This window comes from Doryrhamphus excisus, chromosome 23 (genome assembly GCF_030265055.1).
Source record: "Doryrhamphus excisus isolate RoL2022-K1 chromosome 23, RoL_Dexc_1.0, whole genome shotgun sequence".
NCBI lineage: Eukaryota > Metazoa > Chordata > Actinopteri > Syngnathiformes > Syngnathidae > Doryrhamphus > Doryrhamphus excisus.
The window spans coordinates 8819442-8837894 of record NC_080488.1 but is presented as its reverse complement, the minus strand read 5'-3'; the positions used below and the strand labels follow the sequence as shown (position 1 = coordinate 8837894).

General features: G+C 39.3%; 2 protein-coding genes across 2 annotated transcripts; one reads left to right on the top strand and one right to left on the bottom strand.

Moving 5' to 3' along the window:
* The first annotated feature begins 908 nt into the window (after positions 1 to 908).
* On the top strand, positions 909 to 1565 carry atoh1b (atonal bHLH transcription factor 1b). Its single transcript, XM_058063714.1, has one exon. It carries the CDS (start codon positions 909 to 911, stop codon positions 1563 to 1565), a length of 657 nt encoding a protein of 218 aa, XP_057919697.1.
* A 7291-nt stretch (positions 1566 to 8856) lies between these two features.
* Positions 8857 to 18068, bottom strand: ddx41 (DEAD (Asp-Glu-Ala-Asp) box polypeptide 41). Its single transcript, XM_058063403.1, has 17 exons — positions 17922 to 18068; positions 17306 to 17401; positions 17051 to 17201; positions 16889 to 16963; positions 16748 to 16808; positions 16531 to 16667; positions 16378 to 16450; positions 15913 to 16066; positions 14619 to 14755; positions 14321 to 14483; positions 14080 to 14211; positions 12766 to 12837; positions 12573 to 12669; positions 12265 to 12414; positions 10438 to 10509; positions 9337 to 9447; positions 8857 to 9261 (listed from the first exon to the last, which is right to left on the bottom strand). The coding sequence occupies exons 1-17, from the start codon at positions 17946 to 17948 to the stop codon at positions 9125 to 9127; spliced, it is 1845 nt and encodes a 614-aa protein (XP_057919386.1). The 5' UTR covers positions 17949 to 18068; the 3' UTR covers positions 8857 to 9124.
* Between the last annotated feature and the right edge of the window lie 385 nt (positions 18069 to 18453).

The window sequence follows — 18453 nt, the reverse complement described above, 5'->3', positions numbered from 1 at the left end:
AAATATTTCAAATTTTAACATACAACAGCTGGCAACATAAGTCAAGTCGGATGTATGATTCAGAAAAAAAACTGTAAAATTCAATTTCGGAATTTGCTGTGATGTTTAAAGCTCCTGAAAAAAGTGACATGAGAACATACAACTGATAGTACGACACTTTTACAGATAAAATTAGACTAATAATTCAATGCGGACTGTCTGAATTATAAGCGTAAAATAGTGCGTATTAAATATATATTCTGCCCCCCCCCCCCCCGAGACAATTTTGTTAACTCAAAGCGGCCCGCGAGTCAAAAAGTTTGCCCACCCCTGGTCTAAGCTCTTAAATCAGGGGTGTCAAACTCATTTCGCATCGTGGGCCACATACGGCCTAGGGAGATGTCAAGTGGGCCGGACCATTAAAATTATGGCGCATTGATACCGTCTGCTGTTTTCAGTCTGTCTCAGTGATGCGGCTTGTCTTCTACTCTGATGGAAAGAGTGCGCCCCTTAGCGGATAATCCATGAATTGCAGCATATTAAAAATATTAATTCCATGTCTTTTATGCATTTTTTCCCACTTTCAAATTATCCTGCGGGCCTGATCGAACCTCCTTGGGGGCCGGTTCCGGCCCGCGGGCCGTATGTTTGACACCCCTGTCTTAAATGATTAATACCCATGCCAAGCTTCTGTGTGAAGTTAATAATAAGGTCATGATTGAGTTACAATGCACAATAGGTGTAAGAAAAGGATGAGCTTTGTCTCGTTTCAGAGAGGGGGGGGGGGTGTTTGGCTGCAGCAGACCTGTCAAAGAGTGAGGGCAGTGACAGGGGTGTTAAAAGAGGGAGGAGGAGGGGGGGGGGGGGGACTTATATAAAATGTTGCATGGCTCTTTCAGTGCAAAGTACTTGTGAGCCAAGCGGGCAAGATGAGCACCAAAACAGAGCTTCCAAACTGGCCACAGTATGTTGAGGACTTCACGCAAAATAATAACGTGGCTGCAAAAAGTTGGATCTGTCCCAATTCCCTGCGCGTCTTTGCGATGCGAGACGCGAACCCCCCGCTGGTGGAGCACCTTGTGCCAGAGATGCCAGACGCTGCATCCGCCACAGGGATCCCCGAGGCCGGTAGAGAGGAAGCGAGCGAGACGACGGCGCACTGCGGCCCCCAGAGACACCGACGGGTGGCAGCGAACGCACGGGAGAGAAGAAGGATGCACGGCCTCAACAAAGCCTTCGATGAACTAAGGAGTGTCATTCCTTCTTTGGAGAACGAGAAGAAGCTCTCCAAGTATGACACACTCCAAATGGCGCAGATTTACATCACGGAGCTGTCGGAGCTTCTGGCTGGAGTGGTGCACCAGGAACACAGAAACTCTCATGCAGCTTCCACGGACAAAACCACCAGGAAGAACCTCATTCACACTCTCATCCCGGACCAGAACCCACGACGGGACCCTCCCTCTTCCCACCTCATCATACTGGGGCCTAAATCTGATCTGAATAAAAGCACTTCTTGCCACAGCAGTGATGGGGAATCTTCTCCTCTCAGTGACGTGGAGGAAAGTCACAGTGGGAAACGTTAAAATTAATTTAATCACACCGGAAGTACAGTAGGAGACAACTATTACAGCTTTAGCTTACAGTATGGTATATATATATCATACTTTAGATTAGATGTGGTTCTAGAATATATAAAAGAGACCCTTTTTGCACTTTACATGAACTGAACCGTCAATAATGTCAATAGTTAACTTTTTTATACATCTTGGGGGAACCTTATTTTGGTATATTTATGTATATATACGGAATTTATTAAGGTTTTTACAGCAATAAAGAGACTACTAAGATATTTTGTGTATGTACACTTTGCATGCTTTATATGGTGTCCACATATTTTTGATTTATGGTGGTTATGTTGCACACTCTAAAAAGTAATTCAGGGTATCTGTTGACACCACTTGGTTTAATACATAAATGCAATGTAAAAAAAATGTAATTAATTGATTTAGATGAACTTTCTAAGTTGCTAACTTTATTTTTTTGAGTTATGTTCAAATAATAATGTTGGCTATTACATGAATTTAATTTAGCATGTCATATACTAAAATTTTATTGTTGGTAAACTTAAAACAAAATTCAAGTTGCCATGACTTAATAAAATTAGCTTAGTTTCTCTTAACATATCTCATATATATATATATATATATATATATATATATATATATATATATATATATATATATATATATATATATATATATATATATATATAGTATATAGTTACTGCTACTTAAAAAGCTGTGTGCATTGTTATTATAATTAACTAGACAACAAATTAAGCTACTTTGAATAAAACATATTTTTTTGAGTTACAAAACTTGGCCCTATGACAACAATTATTGAGTAAGCATTACTTAATAATTATTAATAATTAAATTAATTATTTTTTATAAATTTTATTTATAAATATATATATATATATAAATATATTTATATATTTATATGTATATATATATGTATAAAATAAATATAAAAAATAAATATAAATTTTATAAAAAAATAATAAAATACAAAAATAAAAAAATAATTAAACTTAATAATAAAAAAACATTACTTAAGATAAGCTTTGAGTGAAGAGGAAAAGCTAATTCGTGCAATGCAATATTGTTTGTTGGTTCAAAGCAATTTCAAATTAAGTTGTCATAACTAAGAAAGACGAATGGAAACTGTTGCGTTGATTTTTTTTTTGTTGAGGCTAAACATTTATTTTTTTTGAGTGCAATAAAAGCAAAATAATAGCTGGTGTATTGAGGGGGAAATGTACTATAGTTTAAGTCACCACAACAGGGAACTACAATATATTATGAAAGCAAATAGTGTATATATTTGACTTTATTTTGTTATATAATCATTGTCTGGTACAAAACACAGTGTTTTGTATAGACAACAACGTGGCAACATGTTTGTAGTAGCGTAGATATAGTGCATCATAGTGAGAGATAATGTAGCTAAATAAGGTCAAATAACACCTACTCAAGCCAAGCATGCATGCATGCATGCATCCTATAAGAAGTAAAGCTTTAACAGCCAGTTAATAAAGCGACAGACTCTATACTAAAGCTAATGATGCTGCATGGTATCTATCACACTTAAAGCTGCTCTTTAATGAGAACAATTGGCAATGTCCTCTCTGAAGGAGAAGGGTACTTGGAACTTTTCCAGGTCCTTGGAAGTGTTTTCTGCCAGCTTGTCAAATTGGCAGCAGTCTCTGAGGAGCTGCCTCCTCCTCCTTTATGTCATTCCCTGAGTAAGATGGGGTTACATACTATAGTAGAGGCTTGGATCAGGGGTTCAAATTGGAACTCAAACACACTGAATCCTTCATCTGAGGTGTAGGCTGCTGACCGTTTTTTTTAATTACAGGCAGCGTGGCTTCAGAGTCATTACAAAGGATGTCATCTGTGATATGATCCAGACTCATGGGGAAAGCCTGGCTTGTCGTAACCTCCACAGCCATTTTTCTGTTTGCCTTAACAAGAAGAATCTGAGAATCTGCAGATACTACAGAGACATCATTAAAGCAGTGGACATGCACGCTCAATGATGGTATCACAGCATCAACAGGTGGGATGTGTGTGATTGGTAGCAGGAGAGGAATATGGTGAATATAATGACCTTCTGGGAGCTGTAGAAGCTGGCTGGACACAGGAACTATTTTACTAGATGTATAGCCTGAGAAGATTTACAGGGAGCACCGGACAGGAAGATGAACATTTCCTTGTCACACTTCACTCTTGTATTAATACACATCCTTTTAAAGGTGTAGTTTAATGTCACAATGTGTCTATTTTCTTCCAGAGAGTCATGCATCCATGCATACTGAGTTTGCTTTTAGCCTTCAGTGGTATAGTGCAGGGCGGCACGGTGGTCTAGGGGTTAGCGCGCAGACCTCACAGCTAGGAGACCAGGGTTCAATCCCACCCTCGGGCATCTCTGTGTGGAGTTTGCATGTTCTCCCCGTGCATGCGTGGGTTTTCTCCGGGTACTCCTCCCACATTCCAAAAACATGCTAGGTTAATTGGCGACTCCAAATTGTCCGTAGGTATGAGTGTGAATGGTTGTTTGTCTACATGTGCCCTGTGATTGGCTGGCGACCAGTCCAGGGTGTACCCCGCCTCTCGCCCAAAGACAGCTGGGATAGGCTCCAGCACCCCCCGCGACCCTCATGAGGAAAAGCGGTAGAAAATGAATGAAAATGAATGAATGGTATAGTGCAGTGTTTTTCAACCTTTATTGAGCCACGGCACGTTTTTTTTACATTGGAAAAACCTTAAAAATCACTAACCAAAAATGTTACAAAATGTCTTGCGGGCCGCATTTGGCCCGCGGGCCGCGAGTTTGAGACCCCTGGGTTAAAGGAATATTCCATCCCTGTTCAATTCTTTCCGTTTGAGCAAATAAACCAAATGCAATTGGAATATTTGGGTCCATGTATACTATTGACATAATGGCTATTGACATAATATTTGCAAATGATGATTATTCATTCATTCATTCATTTTCTTCCGCTTTTCCTCACGAGGGTCGCGGGGGGTGCTGGAGCCTATCCCAGCTGTCTTCGGGCGTAAGGCGGGGTACACCCTAGACTGGTCGCCAGCCAATCACAGGGCACATATAGACAAACAACCATTCACACTCACATTCATACCTATGGACAATTTGGAGTCGCTAATTAACCTAGCATGTTTTTGGAATGTGGGAGGAAACCGGAGTACCCGGAGAAAACCCACGCATGCACGGGGAGAACATGCAAACTCCACACAGAGATGCCTGTGGAATTGAACCCTGGTCTCCTAGCTGTGAGGTCTGTGCGCTAACCCCTAGACCACCGTGCCGCCCCCAAATGATGATTAATAAATGTTAATTATAAAAAGTGATATTGGATAATTTCTCACGGCACACCTGACGGTTTCTCAAGGTACACTAGTGTGCCGCGGCACAGTGGTTGAAAATCACTGGTATAGTGTACATAAATGTAACACATAGGGCTACGATTGGTCACCATGGAGACTGTGCAAAAAGATACAATCCTGTTCCCAAACTGTAAAAAGGAAAATCCTACTGGTGAATACAGGAATTTTTTATTAGAGTTTGAGTTACTATTGCATCAAAAGGAAACCTTCACTTCCCAGAAATAAACAAATACATGCCTCCCTCAAATCAGCATTGTTGTACAATGTACTATACTAGACAACGCACCCAATCTGTAAATATGTATATACTTAAGTAATAACTGCCGCAGTAAATGTTTTAGTAGCAGCATTAATCCGCATGGAAACTATTAAATTCTTTATCATTGTGGACATATCCTGTAGGTGTGACATGTCTTCTTCTCCTTTGGCACCAATGGGCCTGCAGGCATTGTTATAATTGACTGTTTGATATTATGTGGTAATGGTTTTATTTCATTTGAACATGCATCAGATTACAATTGAGTGCATCACATAATCAGTTCACAGTTCCACATGTCCAAAAGGAGTAGGAAGAAGCAAAGCTTATTGAATCCTACCCCTCCATGTGGTACTTTTATAATCAGTAACTGTTATATTTGTTCACTTCCTGCTTTCCTAATATAATTTAAGTTCTGTGTTTGTTTATTTTTTAAACTTTATTTTAATTTTTATTATTATTTATTTATGGGCGGCACGGTGGTCTAGGGGTTAGCGTGCAGACCTCACAGCTAGGAGACCAGGGTTCAATCCCACCCTCGGGCATCTCTGTGTGGAGTTTGCATGCTCTCCCCGTGCATGCGTGGGTTTTCTCCGGGTACTCCGGTTTCCTCCCACATTCCAAAAACATGCTAGGTTAATTGGCGACTCCAAATTGTCCATAGGTATGAATGTGAGTGTGAATGGTTGTTTGTCTATATGTGCCCTGTGATTGGCTGGCCACCAGTCTAGGGTGTACCCCGCCTTACGCCCGAGGACGGCTGGGATGGGCTCCAGCACCCCCCGCGACCCTCGTGAGGAAGAGCGGTAGAAAATGAATGAATGAAAAATAACGTCCTACCGCTAGCTTGAAGTCAGAATTCTCACACGTTTTTGGATCAACATTTGCAATAAAAGTAACTTGTAATTATTAGATTCAGCTCCATAACACTGCCTTCAATATGCCTCATACACTTATTATTATTTATTTATTGTACAAACGTATATATTAGCTTTATGGTGACATTTGTATAATTCTGCAAAAAAAGAAAGGATGCTACAGAGTACAAATCCAATAGTCAGATATTTCCCATCATATTATGACTGTAATATTGTTATACTGTCCTTAACACAAAGTTTTGTGGGTAACATTGTGGTTTGTGAAGTGTGCTTAACTTGTAATCTCGTTTTATATTAATTTCTCATGAGCGGTATGCCCTCTGAGGTCAAAACACAAATGCGTCAGCAAAAACAGTATAAATGCACTCTCTCATTTTGAGGCAAGGCTCATTTAAAATTGCTTGCATTCAACAAATTACCTCATGTGTCTGTATTTTCTCGCTGACGTGTAATCCATTAGGAAAGAAAATAAATAGATGTGTAGAAACCTGCTCTGAATAAATTAGTGGCTCTAGCCGCTGCTCAAATATTTCTGCTGATTTCTGCTGAATTTATAATGCAGTTTTTTTTTTGTTGTTGTTGTTTTTAGACCAAGCTGCCAGTTTTGCTTCTGGTTGTTTCCTCCAAAAAAAAATACAGAATACACTCTACTATAATTAGATACACCTACAGAATCTAATGATACTAAGACAACAAAAATAATGAGCACTTTTGATTGACACCGACAATGTAGCAACATGTTTATTATTGAGTTAGCCGTGGTGTAGAACTGTATACATACCCACCTGTGTGCGTTCCTATGACTTTATATTGATATTTTGTGAACTGTTAACAAAATAAGAAATGTAAACCCTGTCAAATCACAATATTTCATTACCATAAAACCAGTGATGATTTTGTACCCACTCAGTGATTAATCTGCTCTAATTAAAACTCTTACCAGTTAGCCACGTCAACTTTCACAGCTCAAGCCATGTCCTCTGACGAAACCCCCTCCTCTGTGTGATTCACCAGGATCCTTCTGTAAACACAGTGGCATGGTAAATATCACTTAGAGTACACCGCCATCTTATCACAATTTTATGGCTTTAAAGAGGCAAGATGTAAGAAAGTGCAGAGCTTGTGCAAGCAAAAGAATTGGAGAAGTGACATGTCAGGAGTTGGAGCTTCCTCAATGTGCTATCTAGTGTATCATTGATTGTGGGTGCAGTACTGGCAACGTACAGTACTGGCAACATACTGGTACTGGGGTAGCTAGCAGCATGTTTCTATGCATGTGTGAAATGGGAATATAATGTATTCAGAACAAGCCAATTACACAAGACACTTTTCAGATATTATATGGTGGATCAGCATCAATATTTTTTTCTAACAATTTTTAAATATGTGACAATGCAGGTAATGCGTACTATTGGTTTGTCGTACAGTGTTGCAATTTTGCACTATGCTTGGTAGTTCATTAGTGATCTAATAATTACCAATAAAACACTTATTGCAAATGTTGATCTGAAATCCCCAGCGAACATCAACATCAAGCTAGCAAGAGGTTTTTAGATATGGAGGGGAACACTTTGATTGCAAATGTTGATCTGAAATCCCCAGCGAACATCAACATCAAGCTAGCAAGAGATTTTTAGATATGGAGGGGAACACTTTGATTGCAAATGTTGATCTGAAATCCCCAGCAAACATCAACATCAAGCTAGCAAGATATTTTTTAGATATGGAGGGGAACACTTTGATTGCAAATGTTGATCTGAAATCCCCAGCGAACATCAACATCAAGCTAGCAAGAGATTTTTAGATATGGAGGGGAACACTTTGATTGCAAATGTTGATCTGAAATCCCCAGCCAACATCAACATCAAGCTAGCAAGAGGTTTTTAGACATGGAGGGGCAGCAATCCATGTGTCAAAGATAAACACGTTTATGGGAGTCTCGTTATTTTTGGTATTCAATGGTGGTCCCGCGAGTTAACCCCCACAAAAACCGGCATCTACTGACACCAAAATACTGTACAAATTATGTTCAATTGCATGGATTATATTTAATTACCTTTAGTGACAAGAGTCCATGTACTAGGACCAGCCCTTTTCAGCTTGAGGCACCCCTGCAAATGATAACCACAATAATGGACACAATGGACTCTAATTTCGTGGCGCAGAGGAAAGGTGGCGCAGAGCTCACGGAGCGGTAATTTGGTCCACTGCAACACTGTGCAAATAAAGGGCAGGTGCGTCACGCCTTCACCTGGTCTACGAAATTAGAGCCCAATATCTTGCTGACAGAACCAATCAAATCAAAGCAATGTCGGTTATATAGATTTGTAAAGATATGTCTATATACACACAACTTATGATAAAAAATTGTAGCATGCCGGCGGAGTAAATATACAAGCAATTAATATTTCACGTAATGTATCAATAAAAAAGGCAAGTAAAATTGAAGAACTTCTAAAGAGCAAAGTTTATAAAACAAATACAATTTTCAAAAGTGTATAATGAAGTGTCTACCTAGTAGTCAAACAAAAAAAAAATCATAAATGACTTAATTTATTATACATTTGTATGTTAGAAAGCATTTATGCTTTCTGAAGGTTAGCATTGTGGTACACAATAGCTCATCTTAAAATGAACTTTAGACGGCTCTAGCTAGATTGATAGATTTTCAAAATAACATACTTATTCCAAAGTTGACCTTCCAAAGTGTACGCCACTCCTTTGTTGCAGATGACATCTGTACTTGTGTGCTTTAACTCTGGTTTGATGGTCGATGCCCTAAAGCGATATTTAAATGACGTGTATTGACTTCTTGGTTGATCAGCTGCAGAACTGCTGCAGGAGAGAAGATGACATATGGTTTTCCAGAAAATATACAGTACATTTATTTACAATCAGTAGAAAAAAAATGTTACAAAGGTTTGCAGTTGTTGATTACATTAGAATGGGAGTATCTACTTCCTGGATTGACTGATACAGGTATACACACAAAGAAGTAAGTAACTGGTGGATAATCTTTCCTTTCAAAAAGACACTTAGAAATCCATGGAGCTATGAGCCAGGTAGTCTTTCCTCCCGATGTTGGTGACCTGCTTGGTCTGCATGGCCTCCAACTTGGGGCAATCAGTAATACGATGACCGAGACCACCACAAAACGTGCAGCCCCTCTCCCCTGAGAAGACACATGAGTTATTATATGTTAAGACAAGCATAGGCAAACAGACCAAAATGGCTATGAATGCCTCACCTCCAATATCCAGCATGGTTTCGTCTCCTGATTGGAGGACTTGGAGAACTGGAGGGACTTTTTGCTTGGCTTCAATGAGGAGGGCCTTCAGATCCATCAACACAGACTCATCTGTGAGGAAAAAACACATATCATTATCCAATAATGTGATAACTATATATAGATACGCTCAAAATTATTACTTTTTATTTGTTGATTGGGTGAAGTTATATTACTAACAATAAGACATTCTTATATGTGCTAGACAGTAAAGGGCAGTAAAGTAACTTTTTTTTTTTTTTTACTATTTCAAGAAACACAGGAGTATCAGTCCAGTCAACATACGTCAAACAACAAAACATAAGCCAGAAAATTATAATAGTCAAAATCAATCCATTTTGAATGATGACCTTAGGCAAAAATATCACGTTTTTTACAGGACAAAAAACATAAAGTCAAAATATAAAATTTCAATTTAAACGGATCGATTTAATAGAACAATCAAAGTGGAATATAAGTATTTAAAACATATAGCAAAAAATGAATGAATTCTGTCTGAATAATTAATAAAATGCAGATACAATGCAGTCTACTGTGGCTAATCCCGCAACTCAAATCACTCCATAAATGCAATCAAGTGGTCACCACATCGATAATTCCTAAAAACTTGTAATGTTACCATAGTGGTGAATGTGCAGATCATATTTTTCCATGAACTTCCGCTTCCGGGTCATGCGATTGTTGTTAACATCAGAGAAATTGTTACGTGGTTGGTGCTTGTTTATACCACTTATACCTCCTTGTTCTGAATCATATTTCCACATATGGTGACCCTCGATGCGAGTAATACAGTATGTCGACCGACAACAGCTACCAGTACCAGACCCAAGTTTCGGCAACTCGGCACACGCCTGTGGTTTCAACGCATCGGAGCAGAGTTGAAACCAGCCCATGCCTACCTACAACAATGTCTCACAGTCTTTTGCTAATTTCTTGTATCATTTCTAGTTGAAAAACACCAAATCAAATTGTTCTTTAAAAACTCTAAATCTGGCCAGTCTATCAAATATCTTGATGTTTTTTTAAATTATTATTATTATTATTATTGGCGCCATTCCTTACCACAGCCTTTATTGATGAATGTTGTAGCGATACCAGTCTGACCAGATCGTCCTGTCCTTCCAATTCTGTGGACTGAAACAAAACAAAAATAGTTTAAGGTTACATTCAGATCATGAATTAAAAGCCCAAACATTTCAGGAAGTAGATGACAATTGCAAGGTAACAATCCAATTTTAGCTCTGATAATTGATTGTAAAAAAAAATATATATATATACACACACTGTATATATGCCAAGTCCTGGCAAGTTGTAAATTGACATTTTGGATCCCTTTCATGTTATTTATAAGCTGCTTCATGGCTGCCAGACAGGCTCTGCTGAGATGAATTATGATATAGCTGGAAAATGATGTACATTTTTCACTTTTGCTGAATATTTAAAACCCTCTTCAATCTTACGTGATTTCTCCTGGAGGTTACTTCAAGAAATATGGATTTTTTTTTCTCCATATTTAGGACATAAATCATGGTTTGCTTTCACATAAAGCCAATAATCATTCACCAAACACCAACAGGAAGTGGTCAGAATACACAATTACAGTGTCCCTCGTTAGGCACCTAGCGAGTCACAACGCGACAACCAAAGCTTTTTATTTGGCATGCAGATTCAGCCATATTTTTCTGTGCCACTTATCCTACATTAAGTGCTCTTTCACACAGTACTTGCTCTGCTCAGCAGGGGGCAACAGGCTGGCGGATGAGTCACAATGAAGCAGAAGTAGAATATGACGGGCATTTAAACAAAAATAGGGCTGTCAACTCCAGAAAAACAAAAGTAGACGCTGAAAATGTAACTTTAACAGTGACTGGACTACAAAATATGCATTTAATATCCTGATATTCATTCATTTTCTACCGCTTTTTCCTCACGAGGGTTGCGGAGGGTGCTGGAGCCTATCCCAGCTGTCTTTGGGCGCCAGCCAATCACAGGGCACATATAGACAGGCGGGGTACACCCTGTACATGTACCAACATAATCGTCTGACTCATGGTGTCATATTACTGACAACACTAAATTCATCACACAGCGACTCAACATTATGTAGGGCACATAGACAAACAACCATTCACACTCACATTCCTACAATTCCGACAATTCGGAGTCGCTAATTAACCTAGCATGTTTTTGGAATGTGGGAGGAAACTGGAGTACCCGGAGAAAACCCACGCATGCACGGGGAGAACATGCAAACTCCACACAGAGATGGCCGAGGGTGGAATTGAACCCTGGTCTCCTAGCTGTGAGGTCTGCGCGCTAACCACTAGACCGCCGTGCCGCCGATATATATATTATATATCCCGATATATTTTTTCTTATTATTTTGAATAATGCCATGAAACAAATAAACCATACTACAAATACCACAGTGGTGCGGAGTCAGGGCCAGCAAGGCCTCCTCTGCTGGCCTAAACACTATTAGAATCACAGACCTACAAAGCTGCATTGTCGTATCACATTTTTGCATATTATAGATGGCTTGGACCCCTGTTCCATAAGGACAAAAGTATTGGGACATCTGGTTATTACACTTACCAGATAATAAAATAGAAGATAAGATTGAGTTGATGCCTGCTTTGTAGCAATAACAAACTCAAATCTTTAGGCAAGATTAGATTTTGGATTGTGGCGGTTTTGTGCACATTTTTTCGGTCTATCTCACGAGAGCAACAAAATAGGGGCCTACCAAAATGATTGAGTTAGGTTATATCCCAACTAGTTAACGAATTAAGCAATGTTTTCGTGTACTGAGATACTGTGGTGGTGTCACGGATAAACCATTACTTTGAAAGCAACCAAGCAAATCATAAACACACATTGTAGTCTCACCATAGTTTTCAATCTCCTCGGGCATGTCATAGTTGACTACATGCTGGATGGCTGGGAAATCCAAACCCTTGGAGGCCACGTCTGTGGCTACTAGGACGTCTTTCTTTCCTTCTTTAAATGCTTCTATGGCTTTTGTTCTTTCCTCTTGGTCTAAAGTAAAAAAAAAACACGTGATATTGAAACTTGAACATGTCAACAAAAAAAAAAAAGATTGATCACAAGTCCCAGGAAGCACTGCTGACTAATACAATACTGATATCTAGTGGTGAAGGTGAGAAACTGCAGGGAGAGCACAATGGTGTGGATACCTTTTCCTCCATGGATAGCCACAGCCTCCACACCTTTCAATAGCAAATACTCATGGATGGCATCAACATCAGCTTTTTTCTCAGCAAATATCAAAACCTGTTGCAAGAAAAATAACGTCATTCATATTTAACAAGTGTGAATACATTTTGTGTATGTGTGTCAGAGCTTGATGTAGTTGAGTATGGAACTCACAGGAGGCGTCGTTTTCTGCAGACACTCGAGCAGGTACACCATCTTCGCCTCCTCTTTGACGTATTCCACTTCCTATTCAACCAAACAAAACAAGCATCAGAGTCAACTCTATTTTAGTAGCTTAGTATTAACTAGGGATTGACTGATATGTTTTTTTTGGGGCCGATGCCGATTTTTTTCCATCACCCTCAGCCAATGGCCGATTTTGCTTGGGCCGATATTGCTTTTGATCCCTCAATTTACATGAAAAAATGACCATTATAACAAATATTACAGGTCTCATGTTTAAACAAATATATATTGAAATGTAAACACTGAACACAGTAGGATTCGGCTTTCTTAAACACACATTTAAACGGCATTATCAACTTTAAAAGGAATAAATATTCCACACACAAAAACACATCACACTGACACAATATAGAGTACGATATATAAAACATTTCTCTCATCATTAAAGTTTGTTTGCACGCTAAAGACCCCTCATAAGCAGACACGTCTGCTCCAATTCCCTCTGTGCGTGTGTGCGGTGGAAAAATACATGAGTAAACCCACGCGCGTATCGGCCGATACCGATACAAGGAAAAAAAGCAAATATCAGCCATATCGGCCGGCCGATGTATCGGTCGATCCTTATGCTACGTTCACACCGACGCCGAATGTCGCGCTTTGAATCGGCGACGAATTCGGCGTCATTTTTCAAAAAATCTCAATCTCCTAAGCTCTGTTACGCAATGGAAAATTTCGAGATCCCGACTGCATCCCGCCTCTGATCCAGAGCATATTGTAGCGACCCTAACGTTTTCATGTTGACGTTGTGCTCTTGTGTCTGGTGGAGGAAGTACTGTTGTGTTGCTGGCGGTGGTTGCAACGGCGTGGTTACGGCCGACAGTAGCCAGTATTATTGTTGTGCAATAAAAAGCTTGTCAGCGATCGCAGTCGTGTAATTTCCATAGCGTCGGCGACGACGCTACAATATATAAAGATGCAGCAGATCCTTTGATCCTTTGAACCAAGCTCTGTTAAGCTTTCCTACGCTTTGAGCAAAACTTTGATAAGCTTTGTGACGCTTTGATAAGCTTTAATACGCTCTCCCCGCTTTACGCAATTCGTGACAGATCGCCTCAAATTTTTAAACAGTTTAAAAAATTTTGCCGCTCTTGCCGAATGTCCCGAATTGCTCAAACCTTTCTTACGCTGTATTACGGTCTTTACGCTTTCATTAAGCTTTGCTCGCCGATTTAATTCGCCATCAATTGGGCGTCGGTGTGAACGTAGCATTAGTATTAACTGACATGACGCTGATGCACATACCTGAATAACATCCAAGCTGGCAGCGCCTGCTCTACCCACGTTAATTGTGATGGGTTTAACCAGAGCACTCTTGGCAAAATTCTGGATCTTCTTGGGCATGGTTGCACTGAAAAGCAACGTTTGCCTTTGACCCTTGATGAAGGAAGAACATACAATTCATTTTTTGTACAAAAAACTGTTATACAGTTGAAATTATTTTACTGTGTAAAGTAAATACGCCAATACTATAAGAGGGCTTTACCTTGAAATAGGAAAAAATGGTCCTGATGTCCTCCTCAAAGCCCATGTCAATCATCCTGTCAGCCTCATCCAACGCTAGGTAGCGACAGATGTCCAGACTCACCATCTTCTTCTGTAACAAGTCCATGAGACGCCCGGGGGTGGCGACCATCATGTGCACACCACTGTAAGAAGAGAAACATACACGGTCTGATTGAGTGGACAAAAAATTCCACTACGCCCAATGACAAAATAACCACACCTTGATAAATCTTGTGGGTTCTGAATCAAACACAATGTGCTACTTTTTTTATACTCACTGTTTCACAACCTCCATCTGCTCCTTGACAGACATCCCTCCAATGCAGAGAGCCGTTCGCATCTGAGGGGCTCCCTCCTCCTCGAGCAATTTAGAGTAATATTCTATGATGCCGTGTGTCTGTCTTGCGAGCTCTCGCTGTGTGGGGGGGGAAAGGGAGAGGTTTCACCATATAAACATTGTCCCATTCATTATCTACATCAAACATGTCAAACTCAAGGCCCCCGGCAGCTAGATGTGGCCCTTGAAAGCCTGGGAATAATGTGCCAATAATGTCCTTTACCTTTGTCCTCCTAAATGTGCAATGGAACCTTGGTTACAGTGTGTTTTTCAGTTAACATTGAAAATGTACGCAAATAACATTTTGCCTCAAGTTTACTTACATTTTCCAGTGAGCTTTTATCCTGTTATTAATACACAGTGTGTATTGTGTGTGTACGGAAGTCAGCTATGTAGCTACCCTGCTATGATATTTTCAGCGGTTGACTTAAAAGATGTTAACACAGGTTTTTTGTGCTCCTAGCAAAAAAGAAGTTAGTGACATATGAGGTTACTGTATGTTCATATTAGTATTCATATACTGTCACTGAAACAATAAGCCTATTCACTTTAATTCCTGGTACAACTAAAGATACATTTATTGTTACAAATATAATATATATATTTTTCAGGTAACATTCTTGTAGTGGAATCAGCCATTAAAATGAACTGAAAAGTAACTGTTACATTTGTTCACTTCCTGCTTTCCATAATACAGTTTAAAGTTTTTTTTTGTTGTTTTTTTTTTAATAATGTACCTCGTACAGAAGTGATGTGACTCTACAATGACATAATTTGATCACTTCCTGCTTTCCTAATATGGTGTAAGGTTTTTTTTGTCACGTACCGAAGTACGAGGTGATATGACCATACAATGACATAATGGGTACCATAGTAACTGTCATTATAGTGATTTTATTGTATTTATTAGTGATTATTTCGCAAACATCAACTGCTTCTAATTATTTCAAATTTTAACATACAACAGCTGGCAACATAAGTCAAGTCGGATGTTTGATTCAGAAAAAAACAAAACTGTAAAATTCTATTTCGTAATTTGCTGTGGTCTGATAGTGACAGCTGATAGTATGACACTTTTACAGATAAAATTAGACTAATAATTCAATGCGGACTGTCAGAATTATAAGCGTAAAATAGTGCGTATTAAATATATATTCTGCCCCCCCGAGACAATTTTGTTAACTCAAAGCGGCCCGCGAGTCAAAAAGTTTGCCCACCCCTGGGCTATGCCTTACCGAAGGACAAATGATGAGTCCATATGGTCCCTCTCTCTTGAAGAAGGGCAGCCTCTTCTCCTGCTCCAGAGCAAACATGATGATGGGTAACGTGAAGACCAAAGTTTTGCCTGAGCCAGTGAAGGCGATCCCGATCATGTCCCGACCTGAGAGACTGCAAACACAGTCATTAAATTTACCTGAGCGATCGAGGTCTACATTGAAGAGTCATGTTAAGAAAGCGTGGCAAAAAGCTCAGTTTTGATTGACACTGTTGGAGAGGTAGCAAGTCAACAATGTGTTTTTTATTGTAGTTTGAGATTGTGTACACTTGCTTTGCATCATACAAACCACCGTACTTGCTAATAGTTAAACTGTATGGGGCAAAAAAAACCAAACTACAGCTACAACATATTGAACATATTGATGATTGTCTTTAATGAATTTCAAATACAGTTAACACTAAGGTGTGCATAGTTCACTTACACTGTTGGGATGCCTTGAATTTGAATCGGTGTTGGATGTACAATTCCTTTCTTCTTCAAACCTTTTAGAATTGCTGTAAACACAACAACATGGATTTGAATGGCAGACAGTAATATTAATGTGTGTGGACGAGCATATTGAAGTCCAACCAACCTGGTGGAAACTTCATCTCTCTGAAGCTTTTGATTGGAGGAGGGATACCGTCTCCGTCAACCAGGATGTGAAACTTCTTCCTGACACGCTCATTTCTGGTCTCGGGCATATTCAGGATATAACGCGGTGCCTTCCAGCTACAAAAAACAATCATGAAATGTAGCAAGGGCATAATCTGTGTTTGATTTACTTAAGACTTTACAGATAAAAAGCTTACCTGGTTTTAATTGGATCATCATATATGATACCTTTGGCCATCTCCTTCACAGACATTAAAGCTGGGAGAGAAATTGATGTGATTTTTGATATTGGGAACCAAAGTGTTTGAATTGATCACATTATAGTCATGAAGGATTACCTCTGCCTTCTGCGACACTTTCAAGAATCTTCTCTTCCTCTTTCAGTTGCTTCTCTTTGGCTGACTCTTTGCGTGCTATTAACGCAAAACAAAACCGCAAAATTATAATAATAATAATAATAATAGTTACAGAGACAAGTCCAAAATGCTTGAAATGGAAACCTTCAGCTTTTTCCTTGAGGTGCTGATGCTGGTCCAGGAGACTGACATTGGAGCGTGGACCAAGCCCTTCATCCTCATCTCTCTGCTCCTCCCCGCTGTCTCTGTGCTCCTCATCCACCGCTTTACCACGCAGGCGAAGCATCTTCTGAACCTGCCGTTTGGGCAACACGTACGATTGTATGATTTTTCAAACTTTCAAGTCAAATGGTATAGATTGTTTCACACATGACAATTCAATTGCCACCAACAACTTACCATTTGTTGTTTTCTGATTTTGACTGGAACGTAAGGAACATAATCATCATCCTCCGATCCATTGGAGTCAGAACCTTCATCATCTTCGAGGGATCTCTGAACAAAAATAATTAACGCTGTCATTAATATTTGGAGGGGAGAATGATTTTAATATCACAAAAGCACATCAAACAATATACATATGGTATCAATAGATGTCCTGCAAAACTCATTTTTACTTGTACCAAAGTGTGGATTATATCGATGGTTCAAGCTACAATACGCCATACGAGCAATTTAATAGTTTTGGTGGCGTTCAGCATATTATTGTTGAATATGTGTCACAGAAACACAATTTCCTTAATGCTAATTCAATCCGAAGGGGCACTTTAATCAACGTTCGGAGCACTATTGTAGCTATGAGCTTTGTTAATTACAGGTAATTAAGCACACAACGTTCATACTCTGCATTCATATTCGTCGGCTACTTCACAATTTTCAGAAAGAAAAGTTATATAATACAAAGCACAGCACGTCCAACGTATGTAACTTGGGTTGTTTGTTGCTAGCTAGTTGCCTCATGCTAACGTAGCCTCTTTTTTCGCCGGGGGAATTGTGGCTTTTGATTTAAACTTACCTTTTTAAGCCGATTATCGTCTTCCATCTTATACAAAATTATACCCTCGTACGGCAAAGTGTGACATTAAATGCCACAAAATATTTAAAATAGTTAAATGTTGAAAAATCGATAACAGGTCTTGTGCGTTGTTGCTAAGGTACGGAAAGCTAAGAGGGTCAAATCTTACCTCAATGTGTTGCCAGATGTACTGGGGGAAAAAACTGCCACTAAAAAAAACAGCGCCCCTACCTGGCTGTTAAGCAAGTAAGACAATACACATGTATCCTGTTTTCTTGCTAAAAGCCGTGTATTGAAGGGGTTTTGGTTATCGTACTTTATGGGATTTTTGAATTATTGGCCGTACATCGTACAGAAGGTGAATTATCGTCACTACAGTAAGATAATTATTCTACATCTGGCATACATCTGGTGACGTCACATCAGCCTATTAAAGAAGCAGCACAAAGAAAACAAACGTCACACTTATTGTATTTTTGTCAAAACTGTATCATTTTAATCTTTCAGAGCGAAAGATTTTTCACAGTATCAA